General features: G+C 43.6%; 1 protein-coding gene across 1 annotated transcript in view; it reads left to right on the forward strand.

Annotated features, from left to right (window-relative positions):
- LOC139479838 (AP-4 complex subunit epsilon-1-like) overlaps positions 1-13433 on the forward strand; it is a 104224-nt gene that overhangs the window by 46532 nt on the left and 44259 nt on the right. Inside the window, exons 9-12 of the mRNA XM_071262731.1 lie at positions 1718-1840; positions 2017-2126; positions 3426-3563; positions 10822-10927. Coding sequence (XP_071118832.1) covers positions 1718-1840; positions 2017-2126; positions 3426-3563; positions 10822-10927 — 477 coding nt within the window. The remainder of the gene's footprint in view (positions 1-1717; positions 1841-2016; positions 2127-3425; positions 3564-10821; positions 10928-13433) is intronic.

Raw genomic sequence — 13433 nt, forward strand, 5'->3', positions numbered from 1 at the left:
CTGACATGTTTGTGTGTACAGCTGTAACTGACATATTTGTGTCTGCAGCTGTAACTGACGTGTGTGTCTATAGCTGTGTGTAACTGACACGTTATTGTCTACAGCTGTAACTGACATGTGTGTGTATAGCTGTGTGTAACTGACACGTTATTGTCTACAGCTGTGTGTAACTGACATGTTTGTGTCTACAGCTGTAACTGACATGTTTCTGTCTACAGCTGTAACTGATATGTTTATGTCTACAGCTGTAACTGACATGTTAGTGTCTCTAGCTGTGTGTAACTGACATGTTTGTGTCTGCAGCTGTAACTGACATGTTTGTATCTACAGTTGTAACTGACATGTTTGTGTCTGCAGCTGTAACTGACATGTTTGTGTCTACAGTTGTAACTGACATGTTTGTGTCTCTAGCTGTGTGTAACTGATATGTATGTGTCTACAGCTGTAACTGATATGTTTGTGTCTACAGTTGTAACTGACATGTTTGTGTCTCTAGCTGTGTGTAACTGACATGTTTGTGTCTGCAGCTGTAACTGACATGTTTGTGTCTACAGTTGTAACTGACATGTTTGTGTCTCTAGCTGTGTGTAACTGATATGTATGTGTCTACAGCTGTAACTGATATGTTTGTGTCTACAGCTGTAACTGACATGTTAGTGTCTCTAGCTGTGTGTAACTGATATGTTTGTGTCTACAGCTGTAACTGATATGTTTATGTCTACAGTTGTAACTGACATGTTTGTGTCTCTAGCTGTGTGTAACTGATATGTTTGTGTCTACAGCTGTAACTGACATGTTAGTGTCTCTAGCTGTGTGTAACTGACATGTTTGTGTCTGCAGCTGTAACTGACATGTTTGTGTCTACAGCTGTGTGTAACTGACATGTTTCTGTCTACAGCTGTAACTGACATGTTTCTGTCTATAGCTGTGTGTAACTGACATGTTTATGTCTACAGCTGTAACTGACATGTTTGTGTCTGTAGCTGTAGCTGACATGTTTGTGTCTACAGCTGTAACTGATGTGGTTGTGTCTACAGCTGTAACTGATATGTTTATGTCTACAGTTGTAGCTGACATGTTTGTGTCTACAGCTGTAACTGATATGTTTGTGTCTACAGTTGTAACTGACATGTTTGTGTCTGCAGCTGTAACTGACATGTTTGTGTCTCTAGCTGTGTGTCACTGATATGTTTCTGTCTACAGCTGTAATTGACATGTTTGTGTCTCTAGCTGTGTGTAACTGACATGCTTCTGTCTACAGCTGTAATTGACATGTTTGTGTCTCTAGCTGTGTGTAACTGACATGTTTGTGTCTACAGCTGTAACTGATATGTTTGTGTCTACAGCTGTAACTGACATGTTTATGTCTACAGTTGTAACTGACATGTTTGTGTCTCTAGCTGTGTGTAACTGATATGTATGTGTCTACAGCTGTAACTGATATGTTTATGTCTACAGTTGTAACTGACATGTTTGTGTCTCTAGCTGTGTGTCACTGATATGTTTGTGTCTACAGTTGTAACTGACATGTTAGTGTCACTAGCTGTGTGTAACTGATTTGTTTGTGTCTACAGCTGTAACTGACATGTTAGTGTCTCTAGCTGTGTGTAACTGACATGTTTGTGTCTGCGGCTGTAACTGACATGTTTGTGTCAGCAGCTGTGTGTAACTGACATGTTATTGTCTACAGTTGTAACTGACATGTTTATGTCTACAGCTGTGATGTATGAGTGTATCCTGACTGTGTCCTGTGTCCCTGGCGACCCAGAGCTGATGAACGAGGCATCCACCTGCGTGGCCAGATTCCTCCGGTCCAGCAGCAACACCCTCAAGTATCTCGGTTAGTCCCAACAGCTACACCCTCAAATATCTCGGTGAAACCAACAGCTTCACCCTCAAATACCTCAGTGATTCCAACAGCTACACCCTCAAATATACTGATGAGTCCCAACAGCTCCACCCTCAAATATCTCAATGAGTCCCAGCAGCTACAACACCTGTGTGTGTTTATTGCAGGCATTAAGGCACTGACAGCTCTAGTCGGTGTGAGTCCTGAGTATGCTGTACAGCATCAACTGACTGTAGTGCAGTGCCTGGATGGGGACGAACTGGCTACGCGGAGAAAGGTAAGCTATTGCCAAGACTGGAAGATTTTTTAAGCTGTTTTCCCACTTGTCTAACATTCGGTGAGATGACTGAAATGTGATATTGCTGGAATATTGCTGTCATCTCCTGCAGTGATATGGCTGGAATATTGCTGTTGTCTCCTGCAGTGATATGGCTGGAATATTGCTGTCATCTCCTGCAGTGATATTGCTGGTATATTGCTGTCGTCTCCTGCAGTGATATTGCTGGTATATTGCTGTCATCTCCTGCAGTGATATTGCTGGTATATTGCTGTCATCTCCTGCAGTGATATTGCTGGAATATTGCTGTCGTCTCCTGCAGTGATATTGCTGGAATATTGCTGTCATCTCCTGCAGTGATATTGCTGGTATATTGCTGTCATCTCCTGCAGTGATATTGCTGGTATATTGCTGTAGTCTCCTGCAGTGATATTGCTGGTATATTGCTGTCATCTCCTGCAGTGATATTGCTGGTATATTGCTGTCATCTCCTGCAGTGATATGGCTGGTATATTGCTGTCATCTCCTGCAGTGATATGCTGGCACATTGCTGTCGTCCCCTCCAGTGACATTGCTGGAATATTGCTGTCGTCCCCTGCAGTGATATTGCTTGCATATTGCTGTCGTTTCCTGCAGTGATATTGCCTGTATGTTGCTGTCGTCTCCTGCAGTGATATTGCTGGAATGTTGCTGTTGTCCCCTGCAGTGATATGCTGGCACATTGCTGTCTTCCCCTCCAGTGATATTGCTGGAATGTTGCTGTTGTCCCCTGCAGTGATATGCTGGCACATTGCTGTCTTCCCCTCCAGTGATATTGCTGGAATGTTGCTGTTGTCCCCTGCGGTGATATTGCTGGCATATTGCTGTCGTTTCCTGCAGTGATATTGCTGAATATTGCTGTCGTCCCCTGCAGTGATACAGCAGTGTAAAAGTATTCGCACGCACTCACAAAACTTATCTCTCAAAACAGGACAACCTATTCAAAACATGTTTGATAATGTTTGACTTTGTATGAATTGATTTTATGTAAATTGTTTATTGTGTAAAGATTTATTGTCTAAATACTGCTTGAGGAAAGATTGATTTTGTAAAGATTGAGTGATTAATTATTGATTGTTTGTTGATAATGTTAAGGTTGTTTGTTTTAAGATTGATGGTCTTGTTATTGATTGTGTAAATATGGATTACTATGATTGATTGTTTACTGCCAGAGGTTTAATAATTTAATGATTGATTTTGTAAAGATATTTAATGATTGATTGTATTCGATTGATTGTTTAATGATTGATTGTGTGGCAGACCCTGCACCTCCTTTACAAGATGGCCAACGAGGCCAATGTCAAGGCCATCTGCAGCAAGTTGTTTGAACACTTGAAGATGACTGACGACCCTTTCTGTAAGACAGACATGGCAGGGAAGATAGCACAACTGGCAGAGAAATATCCTTTGTAAAGTGCACAGCAGTCTGTGTGATGTGATAGGGTGTGATGTGTTGTCAGCATTGTTTGGGTGTGTTTGCTCTGCTGCTGCCGGGGTTAGGTTTCACACATCGCAGCAGTCTGTGTGATGTGATAGGGTGTGATGTGTTGTCAGCATTGTTTGGGTGTGTTTGCTCTGCTGCTGCCGGGGTTAGGTTTCACACATCGCAGCAGTCTGTGTGATGTGATAGGGTGTGATGTGTTGTCAGCATTGTTTGGCTGTGTTTGCTCTGCTGCTGCCGGGGTTAGGGTTCACACATTGCAGCAGTCTGTGTGATGTGGTGTGATGTGTTGTCAGCATTGTTTGGGTGTGTTTGCTCTGCTGCTGTCCGGGAGGAGTCAGTCAACAGATACTGCTTAGTTACCTCCCTGGATGCCACATATAGAGACCCCTCTCCTGCCCTCACTTGGAATAGGAATAAGATTCACAATACAGCACACAACCAACACTTCATAGTTTTGAATTCTGAGGGAAATATCTGTCCAGAGATATCATCGGCTGTCATTTTTATCAAAGTAAAAATCATTGAAAATTAGGTACATAATAAATCTTGCCATTATTGACATATTACTAAATTATCATTTACAACGTTATTTCTTGGATGTTTTGAAATTGAAATATTGAGTATTTACTCCAAGAATATAATTACAATATTAGGATACTGGTATTCATGGATATTTGTGAAACAATACAATATGTATTGTTACGTATCGATTCCCAAAGAGAAACAGTATGTTAACCCAGAAATCTGTACATAACAGAACCTAGTGTGAAACCAACAAACAAGCAACAAATGGTATACAATCAACAAATATATTACAAAATTTGCTAAGTTTAAAGATCAATTAAAATTACTGCACAGCAATTGCAATGGCAGTACACAATAGAATGGTAGTACAATATTCAATGATAGTATACAATATGATGGCAGTGGTCAGTATCAAATACAAAAATACATTGGTGATGGCAAAAGTTAGTGATAACAATATATTCACCCAGAAGCGACAGTGGTCAAGCTTCTGACCTGGGCTGAGAATCCGGGGTGATGAGTGATCTTCACACAGAAGCTGGTCTTGATGGAAATTTCCACACAGTGCCATCACAACATAGAATATTCCACATGTTTCTATAACACTCTGTCACAATACACAGTATTCTGGAAGTTTACATATGACACTAGCGTCTGAATATAGCAATTCCTCACAACTGCTTACATTAAATAGAACTACATTCCTGACAACTAATCACTGTCCAAATACAATGCAATGAGCTTCTACCGAATCTCAACAGAAACAATGTAGTACAGTTACAATAATTGTTTAACAATAAGATCCACGGCCATATGTCACATGTAAACGTCTTGACTATAAATATTTCAGAGCAGGTTCAAAAGGAGCGGCTTTTTTCTGTGGTGAACATGAAACGCTTATTGCGTTAACACTGACATTTGACTGACATAAACTCTGGAGGATCATTACAAGCAACAAGTTTGACTGAGACTCTGTCCTAACTGGTGTGACCCTGACATAGAAATAACAAGTTCCAAATCCCAGTTCAATGGTATCAATTGTTTAAGTTATCCTGCATTACTCCGTATTGCATTCACTGCTGTCTTTGACAGAGAGACGAACTGTGTGAGATCCAGCTGCTGAAGAAAAGTTGCTCCATCTGGTAGAGGCAGCACTCCTCGCACAATCGGCACGTGACCTGGAAGTCATGACGTCATATCAAAACACATAACTGCTTTGTCACTTCCACAGACGGACGTACTCTATTCTGCATGTTTCTACATTCATCATATGCTGCTATATTGTTACCTGTTTATGGGCTCTTACCTTGGGGGTCTTCCCATTCGTAATTTGTAACGTTTATCGCTCGTTTGTAGCTCTAGTCACAGTAATTTATGGGCCCAATGTTGTTCCTTCCATTTTGTTTCATTCCCGCCATTTTTGCCATTCACCACGTGGCCAAGTAATTTCGTGTTCTGCATTTTGAATTCTTTCTTTGGCTTTAAAAGGTAATACCCTAAATTTATGTATTTTGTTTTGGTGTTCTTAAAGCTTTTTCGCTACCTTTAAGCTGAATTGTTTGCTCTCATAAACTTCAATAAGATAAAAACTTTTTGAGTTACATTATGCTTCCCATACTTTGTGGTTTTGCCACATGGCTATGTTTATGCTTCAATTCCAGATTTTCTGCCTCGCTGCACTTGTTGTCGTGGGAACAAATCTGGTTGGGGCCATCCCTTCGGCCATGATTGTACGAATCCCTGTATTTTCACAGCGCAGTGCCCATGTTGCAGTCCTTCATCACTGTGTTCCTTCAACTTGATACGAGTATCCAGGACACACCACTGCGCCTGAGTATCTCAGCCGATCTTCCTGGCATTTCCGGCGCTTCTGGTGCCTGATTCAAGCTTCCCGTGCTCCTGGTTCCTGATTCAAGCTTCCCGCAGTCCCGGTGCCTGATTCAAGCTTCCCGGCACTCCTGGTGCCCGATTCAAGCTTCCCGGCGCTCCCTGTGCCTTATTCAAGCTTTCCGCGCTCCCTTTGCCTGATTCAAGCTTTCCGCGCTCCTGGTACCTGATTCAAGCTTCCCGGCACTCCTGGTGCCCGATTCAAGCTTTCCGCGCTCCCGGTGCCTGATTCAAGCTTCCCGGCACTCCTGGTGCCCGATTCAAGCTTCCCGGCGCTCCCTGTGCCTGATTCAAGCTTTCCGCGCTCCCGGTGCCTGATTCAAGCTTTCCGCGCTCCTGGTACCTGATTCAAGCTTCGCGGCCCTCCTGATGCCTGATTCAAGCTTCCCGGCGCTCCCAGTGCCTGACTTCCTGGGAGCATTCCTTTCAACCAGTAGACATTTGGGCTGATTTAACTTGCCCACTGGTTGTCTGGACGAGGTTTTAATCTGTGACGTTCTCCTTAACCCTGTTGTTTAAATTAAGTTGAAATTATGCCATGAAATTATGTCAACTGACCTATGGCGAACAGTGCATACATGATTGGTTTGCATGCTTACATTTACGCATGGTGCAACCAGTCAACCAGATGCCTGTCACAACCCATCCATGTACAGATGTTGGAAACAATAGACCTCTGCTGCCAACACGGCAGTCGCGAGGCACCACGTTTCATCGCCGCTCGCTAAAAGAACGATAGTGAGTGAGTGAGTAAGTTGGGTTTAACAAGGATTTTAACATTATTCCAGTTATATCACGACATGTCAGCTTAATGTGAGAGGAAAGCCCGAAATGATGCAGGTCTCAGACGTTTACCACTTCGGTGAAACTCACGAGCACGGGTATGGTGCTGACAAACCTAGAAACATAATCGGGGGGAACTGGGATTCGAACCCACAATCATAGGTTTCTGGCGTGCCAGAGGGAACAACTCTGCACTGAGAATTGCAGCGTCTTAAACGACTTTAGCGCTTATACGGCTTTCAAGGGAAGGAAAAGATCGCCTTCCTTCGTACGGTTTGATCTTTGAGACTACGACACCTTTATATCCTCAGCCTTGGCTACCAGATACAGCGTTGATTTTCTAATTCGCCCCACAACTGTTCCATCAACTCCTGTTGACTACATGCCTAGTATCGTGTTATCGCCTTTCATCATCACTTCAATACATAAGAACAAGAGCGCTTATACGATGCTCAGGGGATGGAAATGATCACATTTCTTCGTGCAGTACCGAATGGAAGCTGCACCCAGAGGTGTTCGCCAAACTATGTCAAACGACACTCCAAACATCGATCTCTTCACCACGTCTCCAGCTGTCGCCTTACATTTCACCGGTGCCAGATCCAGCTGCTGTGGCAGTCAACGCCTTCAGTGTTCCCTGGGAAGGATTACACGTGTACACTTTTCCACCTCCAGGTCTCCATCCCATGGTTTTTCAAAGATCCAGGCAACCCAGAGACAACCCCCTGGAACTTCCAGTATGGTCCAACCTTCTGCTCCACCCACACGGTTCATTGCCACACCCTAAAACCCACACGGTTTCGTCTGCATGACTGGCAGAAAGCCCCATGAGCCAAGGGCTATTCCGCTAGAGCGGCCAAGGCTATTGCTTCAGTCCACTGTCCATCTACACGGGGACTGCATGATGATAAATGGTGCTCGTTCCAGGCATTTTGTTCAGACAAACACCAGGATCCGATGACAGCGTCACCACAGTTCCTGGCTGAGTTCCTTCTGTACTTGCGCAGCACCCATCGGTTGAAAGGCTCTACCATCTCCACTTACCTGGTCGCCATCAACTCTGTTCTTTCCATTCTAGATGATCTACTGCGTTCCACATTCGCTCTTAGGTAAGTTCTAGTTTTTGGCTACCCTCCTCATTCTATTTCTGTCACCTATTCAGGGTTTTCCTTTTTGCCTCAACTTTTGTTTCCTGAAGACAGGAATGGATGTAGATGTCCCGGTCATCACTTGTATGTGGTGCGGATTCATCGGACCTTGATGAGGGTTTATTATTGATCACATCTGAAAGTTTGACCACCAGCCATGTCATCTGATAAAGATGCAAAACAGTGTAATGCAGGATAAGTTAAAAAATTTAGTAAAATCTAATTATTTTTTACATTTGTATACTTATCCTGCATTATGAAGTCGAAGTGCCCTCCGTGTCACATGCCGACTGTGCGAGGGGTGCTGCCATATACCGGTTGGAACAACTTTTCTTCAGCAGCTGGATCTCACACAGTTCGTCTCTCTGTCCAAGACAGCAGTAAATGCAATACGTAGTAATGCAGGATAAGTATACAAATGTAAAAAATATTTAGATTTTACTAATTTGGGAGGCTCATTAACTGCTCTTGTATATGGACTGACAGGTTAGATAGAAATTCTCTCATTAAGTTGGACTTAAAGTAACAGTCAGATGATTTGGTCTTTCCTATTGATGGATGCCAGCGGGATTTGTCACCTTCTGAATTCTCTTGTTTATGAAGAATGATTTCATCATTTCTTATGATTTGTGATAATACCAAAATAGGGATTAGGGAAATTCAATAGGGATGGTTGTGTTGGAGTAGTTTGGTTTCTCAGGAACAAAATAGCACAAAACATATTATGTCATTATCCACAGCGATTTCCCACTGGGCTGAGTGAGCTGAGTCAATGGACGAGTTTCGAGGCTTTGCCCCTAGCTTGTCTTTGGGCCATGTACACCTCTGTATTCTGTATCAAATACTGTAAATCTTGTTATTAATGCATCTCCAAGTTTATACAACTACTGACACCTAGCCAAAAATGCGACATAAAATCAGTGAGACTCCCCCCACCCCATCCCCAGTGGAATGATACATATCCTTACCTTAATCCAACTAAACAGCAAATAGCACTGAGTAAAGCACTTCTGTAATAACAATAAACAGTGTTTCCCTAAAAACAACACACAGTTTATTTGTTTGTTCTGTTAAATTGACGTTTGAGAAGTTTAAAGACAATAAATTAATTAAACCAACAACAGTTCACTCACTGGAGTCGTCAATGATGCCTAGTTTGACATGAGTAGGTAGAACTCTTGACCCCAGCAGTGATAACTCACAGGATGCCCATTGTGTAATCCCTATTGGTTAAATGACATTGCTGTGGACTTGTTACAACTGCTGCTCCATAAACTGTATTTGTGTTCATATTCAAGTTGGCATTTCCTCTATCTAAAGTGTGCAGTGAGGCTATCTAAAGTGTGCAGTAAGGCTATCTAAAGAGTGCAGTGCGGCTATCTAAAGTGTGCAGTGAGGCTGTCTAAAGTGTGCAGTGAGGCTTACTAAAGTGTGCAGTGAGGCTATCTAAAGTGTGCAGTGAGGCTATCTAAAGTGTGCAGTGAGGCTATCTTAAGTGTGCAGTGAGGCTATCTAAAGTGTGCAGTGAGGCTATCTAAAGTGTGCAGTGAGGCTGTCTAAAGTGTGCAGTGAGGCTGTCTAAAGTGTGCAGTGAGGCTTACTAAAGTGTGCAGTGAGGCTATCTAAAGTGTGCAGTGAGGCTATCTAAAGTGTGCAGTGAGGCTGTCTAAAGTGTGCAGTGAGGCTTACTAAAGTGTGCAGTGAGGCTATCTAAAGTTTGCAGTGAGGCTATCTAAAGTGTGCAGTGAGGCTATCTAAAGTGTGCAGTGAGGCTATCTAAAGTGTGCAGTGAGGCTATCTAAAGTGTGCAGTGAGGCTATCTAAAGTGTGCAGTGAGGCTATCTAAAGTGTGCAGTGAGGCTATCTAAAGTGTGCAGTGAGGCTATCTAAAGAGTGCAGTGCGGCTATCTAAAGTGTGCAGTGAGGCTGTCTAAAGTGTGCAGTGAGGCTTACTAAAGTGTGCAGTGAGGCTATCTAAAGTGTGCAGTGAGGCTATCTAAAGTGTGCAGTGAGGCTATCTAAAGTGTGCAGTGAGGCTGTCTAAAGTGTGCAGTGAGGCTATCTAAAGTGTGCAGTGAGGCTATCTAAAAGTGCAGTGAGGCTATCTAAATGCGAAGTTTCATTAATGTAAACAAGGACCACTCGCATTCTTCGCATTTAATTCACTCATGTTAATTTCAAGATTTACAGTAAATGTGTTATATACATCAGCATTCAAATCCATTGATATATACTGATGTCATTCAGATATCAGGCAGAATTTTGTTCACTCACAGTTTCCATATGGCTGTTGAATAAAACAATTATTGCACTGTAATTTTATTGTGTACGATAAAAAGAGTAAAAATTTACTGGGTTGTTTGGCATTACAAAATCTAGGACAACACTTAACACTGTTTCAAACCAGTTTGATATTTCCAGTTAATTTTTTCACCTTCGGATCGGAATTTTAATAAGCTACATCTCTGCGGACATGCGCCTTCAATTCTCGTACAATGTTCTTGATTTCCATTTGCCAATTTGATTGGCTATGATCAAGGCTGCTTGAAATTCAACTTTGAAACACGGACAGACAGCACAAAGAAAGTCCTTAAACATCTTTTTGATGGAAAGGATGTCTTCATATTCATTAAAATTGGCAGTGGTTTGGGTTTCTAGGTAATATGAGTTAGCTCCCTTTTCCCATGAGGTTTATTGCCGTTCGATTGGTCGGTAATGAATATCAAGGTCAGGTAATTTGACATTGTGAGAACCACAGATAGGATGTTATCCACCATAACATGGTGGAAGTTGGAGGAATCAGAAGACTGTTGATTCAGAGCTCGTTTATTTCTCCATTACTCCACTGCTGTTGTCCTTAACCCGGGTCAAGTGGTCTCCCGACATTCAGTGGTACGTGGAAACTGTCAACGCTGTCCTGGTGGAGTGTACCAACAGCGCTCTTGTTGACCAACTCATGGATAAACTGGACATGGGTAGGTCTCACTCACTGCATCAAGGGATGAACCGGGTACATGGGTAGATCTCACTCACTGCATCAAGGGAAGAACCAGGTACATGGGTAGATCTCACTCACTGCATCAAGGGAAGAACCAGGTACATGGGTAGATCTCACTCACTGCATCAAGGAAAGAACCGGGTACATGGGTAGATCTCACTCACTACATCAAGGGAAGAACCTGGTACATGGGTAGATCTCACTCACTGCATCAAGGGAAGAACCTGGTACATGGGTAGATCTCACTCACTGCATCAAGGGAAGAACCAGGTTCATGGGTAGATCTCACTAACTGCATCAAGGGAAGAACCGGGTACATGGGTAGGTCTCACTCACTGCATCAAGGGAAGAACCTGGTACATGGGTAGGTCTCACTCACTGCATCAAGGGAAGAACCAGGTTCATGGGTAGATCTCACTCACTGCATCAAGGGAAGAACCAGGTACATGGGTAGATCTCACTCACTGCATCAAGGGAAGAACCGGGTACATGGGTAGATCTCACTCACTGCATCAAGGAAAGAACCAGGTACATGGGTAGATCTCATTCACTGCATCAAGGGAAGAACCAGGTTCATGGGTAGGTCTCACTCACTGCATCAAGGGAAGAACCAGGTACATGGGTAGATCTCACTCACTGCATCAAGGGAAGAACCAGGTACATGGGTAGATCTCACTCACTGCATCAAGGGAAGAACCAGGTACATGGGTAGATCTCACTCACTTCATCAAGGGAATAACCGGGTACATGGGTAGACTTCTCTCACTGCATCAAGGGAAGAACCAGGTTCATGGGTAGATCTCACTCACTGCATCAAGGGAAGAACCAGGTACATGGGTAGATCTCACTCACTGCATCAAGGGAAGAACCAGGTACATGGGTAGGTCTCACTCACTGCATCAAGGGAAGAACCAGGTACATGGGTAGATCTCACTCACTGCATCAAGGGAAGAACCAGGTTCATGGGTAGGTCTCACTCACTGCATCAAGGGAAGAACCAGGTACATGGGTAGGTCTCACTCACTGCATCAAGGGAAGAACCAGGTTCATGGGTAGATCTCACTCACTGCATCAAGGGAAGAACCAGGTTCATGGGTAGGTCTCACTCACTGCATCAAGGGAAGAACCAGGTACATGGGTAGGTCTCACTCACTGCATCAAGGGAAGAACCAGGTACATGGGTAGATCTCACTCACTGCATCAAGGGAAGAACCAGGTACATGGGTAGATCTCACTCACTGCATCAAGGGAAGAACCTGGTACTTGGAAGAAGCTAGGCTTAGGGTAAGACCTTTCTTTTTTTCCTCTCTGGACCAAGGCTTATATAGTCAAGGTCACCTGAAATTTAGTAAGTAATAAATATAAATGTAAACAGTAAATCATCAGTGACATACTTGCACATCCTGTTCAGGATGGCAGAACATCCTGGTCGATGTACACAAAAATGGGGATTAACAAATAGGATTAGCATCTAATAAATAACAGCAATTAAGTGTTTCAAGGCATATAGATGTCATGGCTCCAGGGTAATGAGCCTTTGCAATCAAATGTTCTTCAGACAATGGATGTCGTAAATCAGTCGCTATGACAGAATCCTAAGTTGTGTTACAGGAGGCTCAGATGTGTGGGAGGAGGCTCAGTTGTGTGGTAGAATTCCCAGTTGTGTGGCAGACTCCTCAGTTGTGTTGCAGGAGGCTCAATTGTGTGGCAGAATCCTCATTTGTGTGGCAGGAGACTCAGTTGTGTGGCAGAATCCTCAGTTGTGTGGCAGAATCCTCAGTTGTGTGGCAGGAGACTCAGTTGTGTGGCAGAATCCTCAGTTGTGTGGCAGGAGGCTCAATGGTGTGGCAGAATCCTCAGTTGTGTGGCAGAATCCTCAGTTATGTGGCAGGAGGCTCAGTTGTGTGGCAGAATCCTCAGTTGTGTGGCAGAATCCTCATTTGAGTAGCAGGAGGCTCAGTTGTGTGGTAGGAACCTTTGTTGTGTTGCAGGAGGTTTAGTTGTGTGGTGGGATCTTCAGTTGTGTGGTGGGAGGCTCAGTTGTGTGGTGGTATCCTCAATTGTGTGGCAGTATGCTCAGTTATGTGGTGGGATCCTCAGTTGTGTGACTTGAGGCCAAGTTATGTGGTTTGAGGGTCAGTTGTGTGGAAGGAGGCTTACTTGTGTGGCTGGAGTCTCTTTGTGGTGGGAGGCTTAGTTGTGTGGAAGGAGGCTTAGTTGTGTGGAGGGAGGCTCAGTTGTGTGGTAGGATCATTTGTTGTGTTGCAGGAGGCATAGTTGTGTGTTGGGATCCTCAGTTGTGTGTGGGAGACTTCAGTTGTGTGGTAGGAGGCTCAGTTGTGGGGTGGTATCCTCAGTTGTGTAGCAGTAGGCTCAGTTATGTGGTGGGATCCTCAGTTGTGTGACTTGAGGCTAAGTTATGTGGTTTGAGGGTCAGTTGTGTGGAAGGAGGCTTACTTGTGTGGCTGGAGTCTCTTTGTGGT

Source organism: Haliotis cracherodii, unplaced genomic scaffold, assembly GCF_022045235.1.
Source record: "Haliotis cracherodii isolate W230 unplaced genomic scaffold, xgHalCrac1.p SCAF_4, whole genome shotgun sequence".
NCBI classification, from domain to species: domain Eukaryota; kingdom Metazoa; phylum Mollusca; class Gastropoda; order Lepetellida; family Haliotidae; genus Haliotis; species Haliotis cracherodii.